The sequence below is a fragment of the Oncorhynchus mykiss genome, chromosome 17 (assembly GCF_013265735.2).
Source record: "Oncorhynchus mykiss isolate Arlee chromosome 17, USDA_OmykA_1.1, whole genome shotgun sequence".
In the NCBI taxonomy this organism is placed as follows: Eukaryota; Metazoa; Chordata; class Actinopteri; order Salmoniformes; family Salmonidae; genus Oncorhynchus; species Oncorhynchus mykiss.
The window spans coordinates 83,554,889-83,575,227 of NC_048581.1; the positions used below are offsets into that span (position 1 = coordinate 83,554,889).

The 20,339-nt window shown below is 41.2% G+C and overlaps 2 protein-coding genes across 3 annotated transcripts; both read left to right on the plus strand.

Annotated features, from left to right (window-relative positions):
• Nucleotides 1-5,122: 5,122 nt before the first annotated feature.
• Nucleotides 5,123-7,266, plus strand: LOC110494734 (40S ribosomal protein S23). The gene is made up of 4 exons (XM_021570053.2): nt 5,123-5,258; nt 5,770-5,929; nt 6,192-6,312; nt 7,077-7,266. The coding sequence occupies exons 1-4, from the start codon at nt 5,255-5,257 to the stop codon at nt 7,221-7,223; spliced, it is 432 nt and encodes a 143-aa protein (XP_021425728.1). The 5' UTR covers nt 5,123-5,254; the 3' UTR covers nt 7,224-7,266.
• A 23-nt stretch (nt 7,267-7,289) lies between these two features.
• On the plus strand, nt 7,290-20,296 carry LOC110494735 (dynein heavy chain 12, axonemal). Of its 2 annotated transcripts, none has more exons than XM_021570055.2 (11): nt 7,290-9,649; nt 10,248-10,422; nt 10,654-10,700; nt 10,797-10,928; nt 11,901-12,059; nt 12,290-12,535; nt 14,902-15,076; nt 15,202-15,487; nt 18,648-18,905; nt 19,247-19,400; nt 19,721-20,296. In XM_021570055.2, the coding sequence occupies exons 2-11, from the start codon at nt 10,289-10,291 to the stop codon at nt 19,891-19,893; spliced, it is 1,764 nt and encodes a 587-aa protein (XP_021425730.2). In that variant the 5' UTR covers nt 7,290-9,649; nt 10,248-10,288; the 3' UTR covers nt 19,894-20,296. The 2 variants fall into 2 exon arrangements, with proteins under 2 accessions (XP_021425730.2, XP_021425731.2); XM_021570056.2 differs by having other exon boundaries at nt 14,905-15,076; nt 19,721-19,923.
• The last annotated feature ends 43 nt before the right edge of the window (nt 20,297-20,339 follow it).

A 20,339-nucleotide genomic window follows, 5' to 3' on the forward strand; every position in this document is an offset into this window, starting at 1 on the left:
CGGTCATGTAAGGTGAAATGTGTATATTTTGGGGTGTGAGCACAGTCTGTTTGACCTGACGAATAAGATCCGTTTCGATCGAAATATAGTCAATAAAGCGGGGAATTAGGCTGCTCTGCAAGTGCCGCGGTTTTGGTGGGGGCGATGGGTAACGACTGTTGTCGATGTGTGTAGAGTCTCTGATTCACTCCCAGGTTGGGGCCAGGAAAGGGACGAAAGCGCAGTACTGTTAGACCGCTGACCGCTGCCTACCTCAAATCTTCCCATTGGATTCCTGACATACAGTGCAGTCCAAAATTATTTGAGCAGTGACACATTTTGTTGTTGTTTTGACTCTGTACTCCAGCACTTTCAAATTATACAATGACTATAAAGGTTAAAGTGCAGACTGTCACCTTACATTTGAGGGTATTTCCATCCATATCGGGGTACCGTTTAGAAATTACAGCATTTTTTGTATATAGTCCCCCCCATTTTAGGGAACCAAATGCATTTGGACAAATTATTTGTGCCTCTGTAACTCACTTATCATTTGTCAAGATTCATTAATGATGACCCATAATCATGGTAGCATCCAAATGAATGTATAATTGTATAATTCTTATATTTTTATTTACAATAAAAGTGACTCAGAATGACATTTACCATTAATTTCCATTGGGCACAACATAATCTGAAACACAACCTAAACAAACTGCAAATGCATCCAAGTTTGTAGAGTCACAAACTTGATGTAGTCATTGCATGCTAAAAATATGGTACCAGATAGGCTACCGGTACTACTTTTGATTACTTTAATACAAATGTACAGTACCAGTCAAAAGTTTGGACACACCTACTCATTCAAGGGTTTATCTTTATCTTTACTTTTTCTACATTGTAGAATAATAGTGAAGACATCAAAACTGTGAAATAACATACAGTGGGGCAAAAAAGTATTTAGTCAGCCACCAATTGTGCAAGTTCTCCCACTTAAAAAGATGAGAGAGGCCTGTCATTTTCATCATAAGTACACTTCAACTATGACAGACAAAATGAGAAGAAAAAAATTGCATCCAAAGAACACCATACCTACTGTGAAGCATGGGGGTGGAAACATCATGCTTTGGGGCTGTTTTCCTGCAAAGGGACCAGGACGACTGATCCGTGTAAAGGAAAGAATGAATGGGGCCATGTATGGTGAGATTTTGAGTGAAAACCTCTTTCCATCAGCAAGGGCATTGAAGATGAGCATCAGCATGACAATGATCCCAAACACACCGCCTGGGCAACGAAGGAGTGGCTTCGTAAGAAGCATTTCAAGGTCCTGGAGTGGCCTAGCCAGTCTCCAGATCTCAACCCCATAGAAAATCTTTGGAGGGAGTTGAAAGTCTGTGTTGCCCAGCAACAGCCCCAAAACATCACTGCTCTAGAGGAGATCTGCATGGAGGAATGGGCCAAAATACCAGCAACAGTGTGTGAAAACCTTGTGAAGACTTATAGAAAACGTTTGACCTCTGTCATTGCCAACAAAGGGTATATAACAAACTATTGAGATAAACTTTTGTTATTGACCAAATACTTAATTTCCACCATAATTTGCAAATAAATTCATTAAAAATCCTACATTGTGATTTTCTGGAATTTTTTTCTCATTTTGTCAGTCATAGTTGAAGTGTGCCTATGATGAAAATTACAGGCCTCTCTCATCTTTTTAAGTGGGAGAACTTGCACAATTGGTGGCTGACTAAATACTTTTTTGCCCCACTGTATATGGAATCATGTAGTAACCAAAAAAGTGTTAAACATATCAAAATATATTTTAGATTTGAGATTCTTCAAAGTAGTCATCCCTTTGCCTTGATGACAACTTTGCACATTCTTGACATTCTCTAAACCAACCAATTAACAGGTGTGCTTTGTTAAAAGTTAATTTGTGGATTTTTTTTATTTCTTAATGCGTTTGAGCCAATCGGTTGTGTTGTGACAAGGTAGGGTTGGTATACAGAAGATAGCCCTATTTGGTAAAAGACCAAGTCCATATTATGGCAAGAACAGCTCAACTAAGCAAAGTGAAACGACAGTCCATCATTACTTTAAGACATGAAGGTCGGTCAATCCAGAAAATTTCAAGAACTTTGAAAGTTTCTTCAAGTGCAGTCGCAAAAACCATCAAGCGCAATGATGAAACTGGCTCTCATGAGGACCGCCACAGGAAAGGAAGACCCAGAGTTACCTCTGCGGCAGAGGATAAGTTCATTAGAGTTACGAGCCTCAGAAATTGCAGCCTAAATAAATGCTTCACAGAGTTCAAGTAACTGACACATCTCAATGTCAACTGTTCAGATGAGACTGCATGAATCAGGCCTTCATAGTAGAATTTCTGCAAAGAAACCACAACTAAAGGACACCAATAGTAAGAAGAGACTTGCTTTGGCGTCCGTTGGTCTGATGAGTCCAAATTTTACATTTTTGTTTCCAACCGCCGTGTCTTTGTGAGACAGAGTAGGTGTGATGGTGTGGTGGTGCATTGCTGGTGACACCATCTATGGTTTCTTTAGAATTCAAGGCACACTTAACCAGCATGGCTACCAAAGCATTCTGAAGCGATACGCCATCCTACCAGGCTTGCGCTTAGTGGGACTATCATTTGCTTTTCAACAGGACAATGACCCAACACACCTCCAGGCTGTGTAAGAGCTATTTGATCAAGAAGGAAAGTGATGGAGTGCTGCATCAGATGACCTGGCCTCCACAATCACCCAACCTCAACTCAATTGAGATGGTTTGGGATGAATTGGACCGCAGAGTGAAGGAAAAGCTGTCAGCAAGTGCTCCGCATATGTGTGAACTCCTTCAAGACTGTTGGAAAAGCATTCCAGGTGAAGCTGGTTGAGCGAATGCCAAGAGTGTGCAACGCTGTCATCAAGGCAAAGGGATGACTACTTTGAAGAATCTCCAATCTCAAATATATTTTGATTTGTTTAACACTTTTTTGGTTACTATATGATACAATATGTGTTGTTTCATAGTTTTGATGTCTTCACTATTATTCTACAATGTAAAAAATAGTAAAAAATAAAGAAAAAACATTGAATTAGTAGGTGTGTCCAAACTTTTGACTGGTACTGTATGTGAATTTGTCCAAATGCTTTTGGTTTCCTAAATTGAAGGGACTATGTACAAAAAGTGCTTTAATTTCTAAATAGTTTAATGACCCGATATGGATGAAGATGCCCTCAAATTAAAGCTGACAGTCTGCACTTTAACCTCATAGTCTTTGTATCAAATCTAGTGCTGGGTCACAGAGCCAAAACAACAACAAAAATGTGTCACTGTCAAAATACATTTGGACCTCACTGTATATTATTAGAGGACATCTTGAATTATGTCTCTGTAGTTGCTTTGTCACATGAAATTAGACGTGATAAAGCAAGACTAGTCAAATGAGTCTACTAGTGATGGGAAGCCGAGAAGACTGGGACCATTTTCAATTCTTCACCAATGGTGGAAGTTGTAGTTGTAGTACCTAGCTAGACAAGTATAGGCAGGGATTTCACCTCACTACTCTTTCGCATAATTTACTGGCTACTATATCATCTTGAAGCAGATATAATGTCTCTTCAGAGCTGAGTTGTCAGGCAGGAAGAGAGATGCTCATGAGTTTGATGGAAGGCCGGTTAGAGGAATGAGTGGGATGGAAGATGGCGGAAACATATATTTGTTTGAAGCTGCTAGTGAGTCGAGTGAAGCTAATAGTACAGAAAGTGAGAATGAGTGGGTTACAGTGGCGAAGATAAAGGGAAACAAGAGAAGTAAAAGCTGTGTTGGAAAATATGAAACCACTAGACTTATTTTGGGTCGGAGTCAGCGTTTTGGATCAATGCTACTTGGGAAATCCATTTCACATCTCCAGGAGAATGTGTTGGAAGAAAGTGTGGAGTCGGTGAGAGTCACAAAAAGTGGTCTTATTTAGATTTTTTGTGTGTCTGCGGAACAGAAGAAGGGTGTTTTAAGACTGAAAAAGACATCGGAGTGGAATGTTTCCTGCATGGATTTTCGTAGCAGGGTAACTATCAAGCTGGTTATTTCTGGGGTGGCGCAAGAAGTAAAGGCAGAGGATATAACTGAAGACATCGATGGAGTTGTTGGTGCACGTTGACTGACCTGTATGGTGGACGGAGAAAATAAGTTCACTTCATCCATGCTACTGTTCTTTGATGAAGAGTCTCTCCTTTCTCATATAAAGTTAGGATTCATGAGATACCCTGTAAAAGCTTTTGTGCATAAGCCCCTTCAGTGTCATACATGTAAAATATTTGGTAATGTGTACATTTTGTGCAGAAGGGAAGAATATTGAACGCCAGAAGAAGGGAAATATTGCAACTGTGGAGGTGAACATGCGCCTGAATTCTTGAAGTGCCCTGGTGAAGGAGAATGAGGTGGTAAGGGTAAGGAGTGTCCAGTGTGTCTTCTACCTGGAGGCAGTGAGAAAATTAGAAGGAACGAGTGGCAGGGAAGAAGCAATGGTAGTAGAGCCACAACCAGGGAAGATTTCTCATCAACCAAGGGATAGTGAAATTCTACATGCTAAAAAGGTGGATGTTGTATTATTTATTGCAATGGTCATAAACTGTACAGCACAAACAGAAAATAACTCTACAAAAATTGGAATCACTGTGAATAAACGTTGAAAGTTTATTTGGTTTTGTGATTTACTGTTGGTGGATGTAGCCCCATCACAGGCCCCTGAGCCTGTGTAGGGATGTATTTTGGAGTGGAATGTGATTGAAGAAGTGTGATATTTATTTATTTTTTGTTTACATGTTTTATTTTGTATTATGTTGTTTTCCCCCTTTCCCGAAATGTGTTTGTTTGTTTCTTATTCAATACCCGGTCCCGCTGGTGGCTGTAATTCACAATTAACATTTGATGCCAACCGCCGTTAAATCCCATCGAAGAAGAAGAATGTCTCTTCAGACTCGTTTTGACTGATGATTTTTCGCATTTTGAATCAGGCACGTAAACATCTCAATATTATATAGACTTGATATAACAAAGCTATCCAAATAGTGCACATGTGCCATTTCCCTAAATCGTGTATTTTTAATAATGTTTATTTAAATGTAGCTAAATTTAAAATACGCTAAATTTACCGAGAGAAAACTATGCCAAACAGGCATGTTAGTATCCACCTCTGGGGTCCTGCGAGGAGACATTGCCGCGGAGGATTCTGGTCTTCTTTCTTTCTAACCTGAGTTCGTAATCTGCAGACATGGGTACGATAATTTTCTATTTTTAACGGAATGGTTACAAAATATATCAGTGTCTTTTCTATATTGACATGGAATTTGAATGTATTCTTACCCATTTCGTTATTATCGTGGCAGAACAGGATGTATTTCTAGACATATTCTGAAATTTGCCACCAGCCAACTAGCGCGATCTCCGCAACGTGGAGACGGCCATAACATGCCGTCAGTGCTGGCCAGCGCTTCCTTTTCAGTCACCAAACATTTATGTTGCCAGTTACCAGAGTTTTGGTTACAAAGTTGTTGAAATGGATGTGCACTCTGCATAAGCAATTTGGTTAAATGTAACTAAATTATTTTCCAATGAACTTAATTGTTAGCCAACTGCTACAGTGTTAACCGCATTTGATGCGGTGTTCATGTCCGGTTATCTTGTGTAGCTACCGGTAGTTGGCTGACTGGTCAAACAACGTTTTGTTGGACATTATTATTAAGTCAAAAGCTAGCATTTTTAACTATTTACTTTGTATCTCTTCAGGAAAGTGTCGTGGTCTGCGTACAGCCAGAAAGCTGCGTAACCACCGTCGTGAGCAGAGATGGCACGATAAACAGTACAAAAAGGCCCATCTCGGCACTGCCCTGAAGGCTAACCCCTTCGGAGGCGCTTCCCACGCCAAGGGAATTGTACTTGAGAAAGTGTAAGTACATCACAACACCCCTAATATCCTCACTAATAATCAGCGACGTATTGAGAGACTGTCTTGTTTGGAGTGCACAGGTGGTTTCAGCCCCCCCATTTAATCTTATTTATAGCATAATCTGAAAGCCAAAACAGATTCTAGTTCAGCAGCACCGCTACTCTGTTAATATAGGCCCTAATGTCTTCTCTGAGTATCAATAATGTGTAATGACATGTCAACCAATAGGCCAGTTCCCAATGTTTCTATCCCTGTCTTACAGTGGTGTTGAAGCTAAGCAACCCAACTCCGCCATTAGGAAGTGTGTCAGGGTCCAGCTCATCAAGAACGGCAAGAAGATCACCGCCTTTGTCCCCAATGATGGTTGCTTGAACTTCATCGAGGTAAGAGTTAACTAGTCAGCCTGGCACCCAAGCATTTTTCCAAAGTAGTGTTTTTTATTTTATTCAATGACTTTAACATTTTTATTTACACCCACTGTGTAAAGGGTCTGATGGATGCAGTTTAGTGTCTATAAACTGTGCCTGATATCCACTAACAAATGCAAGACTCCCCATAAATAATAGGGCTGTCTACAGTGAGATCAAATTAGCCTAAATATTTGATGTGAAGCCTGTATATTTTGAATTTAGGAGCACCAGTACGCCTAGAAAAATGTAACGATTCTAGCTTTAATCCTAATATTGCGTTTCTTAATTCCATTCTATTATTTAGATTTGTGTCTGTTAGATATTTCTGCACCGTTTGAGCAAGGAACACAAGTATGTGTATGCAGCAATAAAATGTGTTTTGATACCTCAACTATTTTCCATTGTGCGCCTATTATTTAATAATTTTTTTTATTTTATTTATCCGTTACGTCACCCGGTAAGTTGACTGGGAACACGTTCTCATTTACAGCAACGACCTGGGGAATAGTTACAGGGGAGAGGAGGGGGATTAATGAGCCTATCGTAAATTACTTTGTACATGCATTTTTTTTCCCAATTTAAGCGCACGTGCTCCTTGTAAAAAATAACATCAGCATAGAGCCCTGAATAATCTTAAGAAAGAAAATAATATATATGTGATGTAGCCTGGGACGATATTTATAATATTCAATTATGCATTTTGTCGTGTATCCAGCTTGTTTCCCTTGGTCTTTCAGGAAAATGACGAAGTTCTTGTGGCAGGATTCGGGCGTAAGGGCCACGCCGTCGGTGATATCCCTGGTGTACGTTTCAAGGTGGTCAAAGTGGCTAACGTCTCCCTGCTGGCCCTCTACAAAGGCAAGAAGGAGAGACCCAGATCTTAGACAGTTCTGATGGGGAAATCAATAAAATGTTTTCACAATTCCAGTTGGTTTGTTGTGCATTTTGTTGTGCATTTTGATATTATGTTGCAGAGATGGGCAACTCTGGTGGTCCTCGAAGTGTTGTTTTTGTTCCTTTTCCAAATCGCCATGTGATTTAGACCTGGGATACCAGGTGTAGTGTGTGTGTGTGTGCGTGCCATTGAAAGAATCAGCTGACATTCTGGCCCCAGAGGACTGAAGTTGCCCATCCTGGTTCCTGATCTGAGGGTCTTCTCTGTTTCACTTCTACATTACCAGGTTGATAATTAGAATAACAACTCAAGCGATTTCTTTTTTATAAAGTTAATGTCCTCAAGATGTGAGTATGTGTTAGCGTGTGATCCTGCCAGCAGAGCGTCTGGTGCCGATGTGTTCAGCTCTACCCAAGCTGTCTGTTCTGGCAATTACATCTTCACCTGTTCCATTTGGTGTTTTATTTATAGCTTGTTTGAGGGATTGTAATGGTTTGACATTGGGTGTCTTGATTGGTCGTAGAGTAGATGCATTTCATCTTCAGTCAAGTTTTGCGCCTCTTGACATGCCACTTGTACCCCTCCAGTAATGAAGAGGACTTATTTCATGCCGTGGCATCATCTGGAACTAACGGGCATGAATGTCAGACAGCTGCCAATAAGAGGCAATGTTTTTTTTTTTTCTCAACCATGATTGGTGTATCTCATTTCCTCACACACTTGCCCAAATTTAGCCACACCTGTTGATGTACAATTTACAGTCCTTTTTAACCGGTATAAAAGCTGTCCAACAGATTGTGTGATCCTTGTTTTGGTGTGACATAGTGATTGATTTCGAAGGTGGGAGCATAGATTGCATTGGCCGGAGCCTTTGTTATTAAAACAATTTTAGTCTTGAGCTCGAAGGACCGGACCTTTGAATATGGCAAGAAGTATCTTAGGACATTTTACACAACGATACTAATCCCCTCTTCCAGAATGTAATATCCTTTCATCCCAATTATTAATAGGATTACATTTTGATGTTTGTGATGCAATGTGCAACAGTCTAGACATATTGAGACATGCAGTGTTAACCTGAATGACAAATGATTTGGTGTTGGGGTGGAAGAGGATTTGCTGCAGATTATGAAAGTGACATGTTTGGGAATAATAGAAAGGATATGAAATGGACAGTTTGAATAGAAAAGATCACGTGGACTGGTCGCCAGCTGCTGCTGAAATTATAATTCAGTGGTGAAATTCTTTCAGTTCGTTTAGTACTTTGTCACAGACGGAAAACATGCTGTCAGATCATTCTTATGTTGTGAGAATAATCTGTACTTTCCCTAATCCTTTTTGTACTGAACAAAAATATAAATGCAAGGTGACATTTTCAACGATTTTACAGAGTTACAGTTCATATAAATTGTCATATTTTGTGTAAATCATTCCAGAGCTTTAAATCATTATTTGTAGCATGTGGCAAATACAACTGGTGTCGACTTTATCGTGAAATGCTTGTTTACGAGCCCTTCCCAACAATGCAGAGTTTAAAAAGAAAATAGTAACACACGAGGAATAAAATAAAAGACACAAGAATGGAGCTATATACAGAAAGTACCAGTACATCCACTTAGCCTAACTTCCTGTAAGGTTATCAGGTTCAATAAGAGAGATTGTGGTTGTTGCCAAGAGTGATCTCACGGTTCTCTTTTCTCACAGCATTCCTTCAGAGGCAGAGAGGATTACATTGATCACTTCAGTGGAGGTGTCTGGTGAGTGATGAGACATGGGTGATAGTGAGTGACAGGAATCCAGCAGCCAGAGCCTGTGCAGGGCAGCAACCCATCCATCCTCTCCACAGGCAGAAGTCTGGTGACCTTCAAACAACTGGAGTAGCACAGAGAAACAGTGAATGATAACACTCTTCCTGGAGGATGCTGTCGGTGAGTAATGATGGACAGACACTTCATTACACTGGACATTTTCACATAAGTATGGGTGGTGATTCAATTGTCTTATTTAAAATAATGCACTGAGAATTCACTTAGAAGGTATTGCATGCATTCTTTCCGCTTTCAAAACTGTAAACTGTTCAATTGTGTATCTTAAAGAAAGAATGTTCATGCAAATAGTCTTTCATGCATCTCTTTCTTATATACTTGCTCTAGTCTATAATCTTTATAAAAGCAGTAATTCCGTCATAAAAGTGAATCTGTTTGTGTCTATCAGTAGCAACATGCAGGAGCAGGAAAAGTGTGTCAGTGAGTGTCGTTCAGTGTGCCAGAGGTACAGAGAAACCCTGGGTGCTGGTCTGTCTCATGATCAGGTATTTATAGCAGGGGAGGTATAAATAGCCCCAGAATGGAGAAAAACAGATCCCCTTTAAACCACGAAGGACGCCATAGCCACATTACAGCCTGATTACGAAAGGTAAAAGAAAACAAACTGCATCATAGTATAAACCTAGTCTTGGTGTGTTAGATCATATGAAAAGGTCATATAAATGAGTCGTGGGCCTACACTAAATGTCTACTGTAAGGGTTTTTTTTCTCTTCAATATGTAAAAAACAAAGTGAAGAATTCTAAAATCCATGAGATTGTTAGCTATAGACCTACAGCCCTTAATTAGATGAAGATTGAAACACTATCACATTTCATTACAAATGCATCCTTAAAATGGAACATTTGAAACCTGCCATTTACTGCGCCATGAGCCGTTGAACACATGCATGCTTGACATTTCACAACAAGGGGTTATGACTCACGAACTTCTATGTGTTTGCGTGGATGTGTTTATGAATATGTTGACCTGGATACCTGTTATTTTGTTACACATGATGCAACATGCCAAATTAAATGAGTCTGTGTAAATTATTGGGCATATCCACCAAACCAACTAAGACTATTGTTAGGCATAGTAAACAATGTAAACCTGGTCGATTGATTGTGAAGGGATGTGCCTGTCACATGCATGCCATGCTATAGGCCATAGGTCATGCCAGGTGATAGTTTGTCTTGTTGAGTTTAGCTGGAGAGATCCCCACTAGAGAGACTGCAAGAGGCCTGGACATGCACTTTGACGAACTAGGATATGAAGGGGACGACTATGAGGATGTGGACACTCAATACATGATTGAACAGAGTCTTCTGGAATGTAACAAGCAGAATGAATCGCAGGATTCCAGCCTAGGGGATGAGTGCAGGTACACAGCTTCTTGCTTCACCCTTGTGAACCTTTAGAAGCACACCAGACACAGATACACAGGTCTGCCCAGATAATAGGATAGTTATACATTTTTATGTTGGTCCTGAGATTGTAAACACTTCTCCAGACATAAAGAGGTTATAAATTATAAAGTCTGTATCTGGAACTCACACCTTCATCATGAGGTTGGTGGCACAGCTTTTATGGTGTGACTTTTTTCTTTCCACAGTCAAGATATAACAGATAATGTAAAAATCTTCTCCGCCATCCGAAAAGGTGAGTAGTGAGTGCCGGTTCTGCACTATTGGTTATTTACTGTGTCTCCATAAGTGTCTCCTTGATAATCCTCTCTGCTTCCTGGTTTGTTGCCAGGTGACGAAGCAGCTCTCCGCCAGCTGTCTGTCAGCCAGAGCGCTTTCTCTGAAGTGGACAACAGAGGCTGGATCCCCCTACATGAGGCCGTTAGTCAGAAGAACCAAAATATTCTAGAGGTCACCTTTGCAGGTTTGTAAATCTTTGTCTCGTCTAGTACATCCCTACACACAAGGGTCAATTAAATCATGCATTGTTTCGAGAAGATACAAACAATCAAAGGGACATTAAACACCAAAATGAAAGTTTGTCTGATGTTTTCAAAGAAAGTACACTGAACCAAAATATAAATGCAACATGCAACAATTTCTCAGCTGTTACTGAGTTACAGTTCATAGAAAGAAATCAGTCCATTTAAATACATTCATTAGGCCTAATCTATTGATTTCACATGACTGGGCAAGGGCACAGCCATGGGTGGGCCTGGGAGGGAATAGGCCCACCCACTTGTGAGCCACTGGGGCTTTATTGAGACAGAAATACTCCAAACCACCCCCTCCTCATACGATCCCGCAGGTGAAGAAGCCGGATGTAGAGGTCCTGGGTTGACGTAGTTACACTTGGTCAGCAGTTCTGAGGCAGGTTGGACGTACTGCCAAATTCTCTAAAACAATGTTGGAGGTGGATTATGGTAGAGAAATTAACATTCAATTCTCTGGCAACAGCTCTGATGGACATTCCTACAGCATGCCAATTGCACCCTCCCTCAAAACTCGAGACATCTGTGGCATTGTGTTGTGTGACAAAACTGCACATTTTAGAGTGGCATTTTATTGTCCCCAGCACAAGGTGCACCTGTGTAATGATCATGCGGATGGATGTCAGGTGGATGGATTATTTTGGCAAAGGAGAAATGCTCACAAACAGGGATGTAAACAAATGTGTGCAGAAGATTTGAGAGAAAAGCATTTTTTGCATATGGAACATTTCTGGGATTTTTATTTAAACTCATTAAATATGGGACCAGCACTTTACATGTTGCATTTATATTTTTGTTCACTACAGTCAAATGTGAACATGAGTTCACGTTTCCTTTCAATGACAAAATAATATTTAAAGTATAATGATAGATCATAAGACTGACTTGATGTACGCCTTCCTCAGCGTCGAGTCAAGATACAGTGCAATGTCGGACCGACCGGGGAAAGACACCTCTGTTCCTGGCGGTGGAGCGGGGTCTGATAGAGAACGCCACCTTTCTGCTACAGAATCATTCCAGTTCTGACTGCCAGGATGACGAAGAGGACTCACCGCTAGTTATAGGTAAACCTGTCTGCATCCTCTGTTATTAATACACTGAAAACATACTGAAGGTTAGTCTCTCGTGCCAGACTCCAGCTCACATGATATTTGGTTCTGGGAATAACTGAATGTAGAGCTGACAGAACAATAGACAGTCCAAATGTAAGCCTATGTAGTCCTGACAATGAGAAGAACTCTAGGACATGTAGGATCATTACAGACTTATCCCACTTCTTCCTTCCATCCAACAGCTATCAGAAACGATCGTCTGGACCTGGCCAAGCTCCTACTGGGGTTCGGTAGCAATGTGAACCTGGAGGGATGTCACAGCAGGACCCCCCTCCACGAGGCTGCCAAGCTGGGACGGGAGGACTTTGTGGAGCTGCTTCTCAGGTCTGGGGCCGACCCAGACGCCAGGTCCGACTATGGGCTCACGCCCCTGGCCCTTGCTGCTCAGTGTGGGCATGTGAAGGTAGTCCAAGCCCTCGTCCAGAAAGGTACAGTAGCCTATGTCAGTGGTTCCCAAACTGTGGGGTGGGCCTGGGTCCCCACCCCCCAAAATGATATAATTATATGTATATACAGTACCAGTTAAAAGTTTGGACACACCTACTCATTCAAGGGTTTTTCTTTATTTTTACTATTTTCTACATTGTAGAATAATAGTGGAGACATCAAAACTATGAAATAACACACATGGAAACATGTAGTAACCAAAAAAGTGTTAAACAATTCAAATATATTTTAGATTCTTCAAAGTAGCCACCCTTTGCCTTGATGACAGCTTTGCACCCTCTTTGCATTCTCTCAACCAGCTTCATGAGGTAGTCACCTGGATTGCATTTCAATAATAAGGGATGCTTTGTTAAAAGTTAATTTGTGAAATGTCTTTCTTTAATGCGTTTGAGCCAATCAGTTGTGTTGTGACAAGGTAGGGGTGGTATACAGAAGATAGCCCTATTTGGTAGAATACCAAGTCCATATTATGGCAAGAACAGCTCAAATAAGCAAAGAGAAACGACAGTCCATCATTACTTTAAGATGTGAAGGTCAGTCAATCCGGAAAGTGTTGTCGCAAAAACCGTCAAGCGTTATGATGAAACTGGCTCTCATGAGGACCGCCACAGGAATGGAAGACCCAGAGTTACCTCTGCTGCAGAGGATAAGTTCATTAGAGTTACCAGCCTCAGAAATTGCAGCCTCTGCTTCACAGAGTTCAAGTAACAGACACATCTCAATAACAACTGTTCAGAGGAGACTGCATGAATCAGGCCTTCATGGTCGAACTGCTACAAAGAAACCACTACTAACGGACACCAATAATAAGAAGCATATTGCTTGGGCCAAGAAATACGAGCAATGGACATTAGACCAGTGGAAATCTGTCCTTTGGTCTGATGAGTCCAAATTTAAGATTTTTGTTCCAACCGCCATGCCTTTGTGAGACGCAGAGTAGGTGAACGGATGATCTCCGCATGTGTGGTTCCCACCGTGAAGCATGGAGGAGGAGGTGTGATGGTGCTTTGCTGGTGACACTGTCTAGGATTTATTTAGAATTAAAGGCAAAGTAAGTACCTTTTTACTGGTACTGTATACGTATATAATTTCGAAATGGTGTAGATCATCATCAATTCCTCTTGTCATGTTAGTCATTGCATAACTTAGAGAGATATTTATAACTTGTCAGAAATGTCCAGATCAACTAGCCCATGTCAGCTAACGTTTTTTTTTTCTGGTTTTTTTTAGCAAATAGATATTGTTGTAATTTTTTTGTCACTCAAATATCACATAAATACACATTTGACATGGCAAAATGTATAGAATTGCAAGAAAATTTGCTCTGAAACGGCAACATTTTCTTTGCACCCCACCCTTGTACTGTACTAATGTCCCTGTGTCACAAGGTGGAAAAGTGACAGGTTCTATGTCTGGGTTGAGCAGACAGAGTGAAGAAGAGGCAGACAACAAAAGATATGTTTATTTTCTTAATGTGGCAATCTGCAGTGGATATAATAACAAAGCCTATCCCCACCCCTGTTTTAGTAAAAAGCTGAGGGACAGGCTGGTGAAATGATATCAAAGTGATATCATTTTAACCATGTTTTGAGATGAGGCTATACAGTGTTTGTTTACATTTACTTTGTTTACAAATATTGGAGTAAAGCAAGCTTATATTTTGGTTCTGATGTGGTACAATTGTTGAACTAAGCTCAGGAGGAATTTATAAAGTGTGTTCTTCAAGAATCAATGGGTACATATCAGATGTAGCAACTGCAGATGTCCCCTTTATGGCATGTTTTTCCATTATTCTGTATCCAACACATTCCAGTTTCTAATTTCTGTTCAATTACTTTTCCCCCATAAATATCATTTTCACTTACGTTTTACTCTTAAAACCAGTCTAGTTAAAATCACTCAAAACATACCAACAAACCAAAGAAATCAAAAGGGCCACAGGAAGTGGCACAGGAAAGGGCGCAGCCCAGCAGGCAGGCATCCATACTACTTCTTCTCATATTAAACGTTCAGCTCAAACCCCATTGACCATTTCATCAACTAAATCATCATAGTCTGCATAGGATCCATCACGCCTCTGCACTGCATCACCCCCTGTGGGAAGCCACCAGGAAACACAAAACAGGAGGTTGAAATCACATGATCTGTCAATTAACCAATAAAAATGCTTTGTTTAGTTGGCATGCCGATAGGTCATACCTGTTACACAAGCACATGCTGTATCTTATGACTTGGGCCCATATAAGGGTGTATAATTGGCATCAACTAGTTCTTGTATGTCATGGACTTTGTTTTTGTTGCTCTGTACAAGCAATACAGATTTGTTGTTGTTTGCTGTTTGTATCAGCAGGGGCCAACGTGGAGTCTATGGCCCAGGATTATGCCACAATCCTATTTGAGGCATCTGCCTCTGGCAACCCTGAGATTATCTCTCTGCTGTTGGAGTATGGAGCTGATGCCAATGTCCCCAAACACACCGGACACCTCCCCATCCACAGAGTCTCCCACAGGGGCCATTTACAGTAGGTGGCACCGGTACTGCACCCTTAACCTCGTCACAGATCTGAGTTTAGTGCTTAGAAATCACAATCACATTTCAGAGCTCAGTTGGCCTTTCTCTCTCTCCCTCACTCACTCAATCACTTAGAGCTCTGAAGATCCTGATCCCTGTGACAACCTGTGACGCAGTATATGAGAGTGGAATGAGCCCCTTACACTCTGCAGCTGCTGGTGGTCACACACAGTGTCTAAAGGCCCTGCTGAAGGCAGGCTATGACCCCAACTACATGTTGCACCCCTGGGTCCGACGTAACTACGACGACCAGCGGAAGTCTGCCCTGTACTTTGCGGTGTCCAACGATGATGTCCCCTCGGTCAAGCTGCTGCTGGAGGCTGGGGCCATGCCCAACCAGGACCCTGTCAAGTGCCTACAGGTCAGGCCTCATATTCACAAACCGTCTCAGAGTAGGAATGCTGATCTAGGATTTTAGATCATAATGGATACATTTATATGGACAGGGGAAACCTGATCCTAGATCAGCACTCCTAATCTGAGACACGCTTTTTGTCAAATACCCTGATGACATCAACACGCAGAAACTCGTTTTTCTCAATCAAAAACTCTTAAGTACTAAACTGATAACACTTGTAATTCCCCCTATCTTATATTCAGAACCTTTGATTGTGCATTGATTGGGGTTTCACACATCTTTCACCCCTGAGTCATTCATTCAAGCTGCAACAAACACTCAAACTAGACAGTTTTATCTCCATCTCTTCATTCAAAGACTCAATCATGGACACTCTTACTGACAGTTGTGGCTGCTTTGTGTGATGTATTGTTGTCTCTACCTTCTTGCCCTTTGTACTGTTGCCTGTGTCCAATAATGTTTGTACCATGTTTTGTGCTGCTACCATCTTATACTGCTGCCATGTTGTGCTGCTAACATGTTGTTACCATGCTGTGTTGTCTCTCTTTATGTAGTGTTGTCTCTCTTGTCATGATGTGTGTTTTGTCCTATGTTTTTTTAAATTATTATTATTATTATTATTATTCTTTTTTATCCCAGCCCCCCGTCCCCGCAAAAGGCCTCATTGTAAGTAAGAATTTGTTCTTAACTGACTAGCCTAGTTAAATAACGGTGAATCATATAATTTTTTTCCCTCCCCAAATTCGATCCTGTCTCATCACTGCAACTTCCCAACAGGCTCGGGATGCGAAGGTCGAGTCATGCGTCCCCCAGAAACATGACCCGCCTAACCACGCTTATTAACACCCACCCGCACCAATGTGTCGGAGGAGACACTGTTCAACTGATGACCAAGGTCAGCCTCTCTATGGGACTCCCGATCACAGCCGGTCCATATATGTTATTTCATAGTTTTGATGTCTTCAGTATTTTTCTACAATGTAGACAATAGTACAAATAAAGAAGAACCCTGGAATGAGTAGGTGTGTCCAAACTTTTGACTGGTACTGTAAATATTTAGACCCTTTGCTATGAGATTCGAAATTTAGCTCCTGTTTCCATTGATCATCCTTGAGATGTTCCTACAACTTGATGGAGGTGGGAGTCCATCTGTGGTAAATTCAATTGATTGGACATGATTTGAAAAGGCACACAACTGTCTGTATAAGGTCCCACAGTTGACAGTGCATGTCAGAGCAAACACCAAGCCATGAGGTCGAAGCAATTGTCAAGAAAGCTCTGAGACAGGATTGTGTCGAGGCACAGATCTGGGGAAGGGTACCAAAACATTTCTGCAGCTTTGAAGGTCCCCAAGAACACAATGGCCTCCATCATTCTTAAATGGAAGAAGTTTGGAACCATCAAGACCCTTGCTAGAGCTGGCCGCCTAGCCAAACTGAGAAATCAGGGGGGAAAGGGCCATGGTCAGATAGGTGACCAAGAACCCAATGGGCACTCTGACAGAGCTCTAAAGTTCCTCTGTGGAGATGGGAGAACGTTCCATAAGGACAACCATCACTGCAGCACTTCACCAATTAGGCCTTTATAGTAGAGTGGCCAGATGGAAGCCACTCCTCAGTAAAAGGCACATGACAGCCCTCTATAAATTTGCCAAAAGGTACCTAAAGTTTCTCAGACCATGAGAGACAAGATTATCTGGTCTGATGAAACTAGATTGAACTCTTTGGCCTGAATGCCAAGCGTCACGTCTGGAGGAAACCTGGCACCATCCCTACCTACGGTGAAGCATGGTGGTGGCAGCATAATGCTATGGGATGTTTTTCATCGGCAGGGACTGGGGAATAGTCAGGATCGAGGCAAAGATGAACAGAGCAAAGTACAAAGTACATTGATGAAAACCTGCTCCAGAGCGCTCAGGACCTCAGACTGGGGCGAAGGTTCACCTTTCAACAGGACAATGACCCTAAGCACACAGCCAAGACAACTCAGGAGTGACTTCGGGACAAGTCTCTGAATGTCCTTGAGTGGCCCAGACAGAGCCCCAACTTGAACCCAATCGAACATCTCTGGAAAGACCTGAAAAGAGCTGTGCAGCAACGCTAGACTGATGAGTTTCAGAAGAAAGTTCTTTGTTTTTGGCTATTTTGAGCCTGTAATCAAACCCACAAATGCTGATGCTCCAGATACTCTAGTCTAAAGAAGGACAGTTTTATTGCTTCTTTAATCAGAACAACAGTTTTCAGCAGTGCTAACATAATTGCAAAATGGTTTTCTAATTATCAATTAGCCTTTTAAAATTATAAACTTGGATTAGCTAACACAACGTGCCATTGGAACACAGGAGTGATGGTTGCTGATAATGGGCCTCTGTATCCTTATGTAGATATTCCATTAAAAAATTCTGCCGTTTCCAGCTACAATAGTCATTTACAACATTAACAATGTCACTGTATTTATGATCAATTTGATGTTATTTTAATGGACAACATTTTTTGCTTTTCATTCAAAAACAAGGACATTTCTAAGTGACCGCAAACTTTTGATCGGTAGTGTACGTTTACTAGGCACTACATCATTTTGGTTCAGTAGTTATCAGTTTTGAGCAGTTTGATTAAGTGTTAATTAATTGTATTGTTAACAAATGACAAGTCTAATAAAAAGCATGAGCACTCAGAGAAAATGATTTAGTGTAGAGGTGCTGACTAAGCTATGAAAACAAAGAGAGTCCCACACTCCATAAATATAACCTCCCAGTCATTTATTGGCTTAAAAACACCAATGTTTCGACCTCACTGTGCCTTCTTCAGGGTAATGTTATGAACGTGTGAACAAATTACAAGAAAATCATATCAAAAGTAAAATGAATATTGCATTTTGAAAAGCAGACACTTTGATTGAATATGAATTCAAATTGAAAGAGTGATTTGGTGCAGTGAACACGTGCCTTTGTGAATGTGTTTGTTGTCAGTCAATTAAAAATGGCTTAGTGTTTTCAAACATGAACCATTATGATGATCTGTTTTGTATTGTTGTGCATATAATTGTGAAAATGTACCACATACTTGTGAAAGTTGCACACACAAAAAACTGTAATTAAGTAGTGGATTCACCAAGGTTTGGAAGAAAGGTGCACTTATCAACACACTTTTTTTCCCTCCTGCAGGTGGCTCTGAGGTCGGGTAACCTGGAGATGATCTACGTCCTGCTGAGGTTCGGAGCCAACGTCAACTACTTCTCCCGCATCAATACCACCCACTTCCCCTCCGCGCTGCAGTACGCCTTGAAGGACGAGGTTGTCCTGCGCATGCTTTGTAACTATGGCTACGATGTCCAGCGCTGCTTCGAGTGCAACTACGGTGAAGCGCCCCATGTTCCTGATGACTATGAGGGCTGGACAAATTCTGTCATCAACGACTCCATGGTAAGGGGGATATTGGTAGGGTGAATAGGTCCAGGGGTTTCTCTCTGGTCAGGTTATGTGGCTAAGTATTATTCTTTAGTTCCTTAAAGCTAGAATACAAAGTTGCAACATCCATTTTTGGATATGTAAATGAATGATATGTACCCATTGATTCTTGAAGAATAAACGTATAAGTTTCATAAATTCATCTGAACCCAAAATACACTTTATTGTTTGAATTCAGGATTCTAGCTTTAAAACGTTAGGCTCCTAGTATGCTTATAACAAGTTAGAACGCATTAAGTAATAACTGCAGGCTTTTAGTAAAGTGTTACCTAAAACTATGATGTGCTTCCTTGCAGTTTTGCGAGGTTATCTCAGTGTACTGGTTGAAAGAACACTCGGGACACGTGGTGCGTATCATGATGGATTACGTCGATCACGTGACCTTCTGCTCGAAACTAAAGGCTGTTCTGATGGAACAAAAGCAGTGGCCTGATATCTGCAAAGTTCAAGGTTGGTGGATAAATAAAACAAAACTAGGTGGACAAAACACATCTATGTGTGTTGTTAACCATTCAATGGGAAAACAGTTATGTTTTCATGGAAGGCATAGATTGTCCATGACTATGATTATGTTGAGGGCCTGGAGTTGTTCCTGAGCATGCGACCTGACCATGGTAAAAATCTTGCCCCTAATTATTGGCTATAATTACTGGACCCGAAATATGTCCCTCAGACAGTTGATGAACTAGGCCTACTTGACAGTCTATGTAATTGACTAGCTCATATCTGACTGTGTCTATCATCATCATAATCAGCATCCCTCTCCACAGAGAACGCTCGCTGTCTTCAGCATCTCTGTCGTCTGAAGATCCGGAGCTGTCTGGGCCGACTGCGTCTCAGGGCCCCAGTGTTCAGGCATTTCCTGCCTCTACCCAACCGGCTCAAAGATTACATCCTGTACCGGGAATATGATCTCTTCAGCCAGAAGATCCTAGTGGGCTGACTGGAAGAAGTACATGGAGGATGAGCGAAGAAGATAGGCCTACATTAACAATTAGTCAGTGACTCAGCAATGCTATTAGTCAGTTTTTTTACTCTCAGAGGTGCCGTCTCTTAGGGCCAGGGTGCCCGACGTCGAAATCTTGTGAGTATTTTTTGGAGGAAGGGGGGCACATCGAGGCTGATTTGTTCATTGTGGCTATAGCCCCCTAGCTCTACTGTAATTCAAACCTTGCTATTAGTCTGTCAGGCAGACGAGCTGAGCTCACTCACATCAGGTTAAAAGAGTTTACTGTTATCATCAAGAGGAATTTGTTACTTTTCACCTAAAAAATGAGGGTGGGGCAGGGGGGGATTGAAGAATTTTGGTCTGTTTCAGCATAAAATAAAACCTTTCTCTTTTTTTTTGTCAAGTTTCATTGTGTGTTATTTATCAGAGCTACATGTACA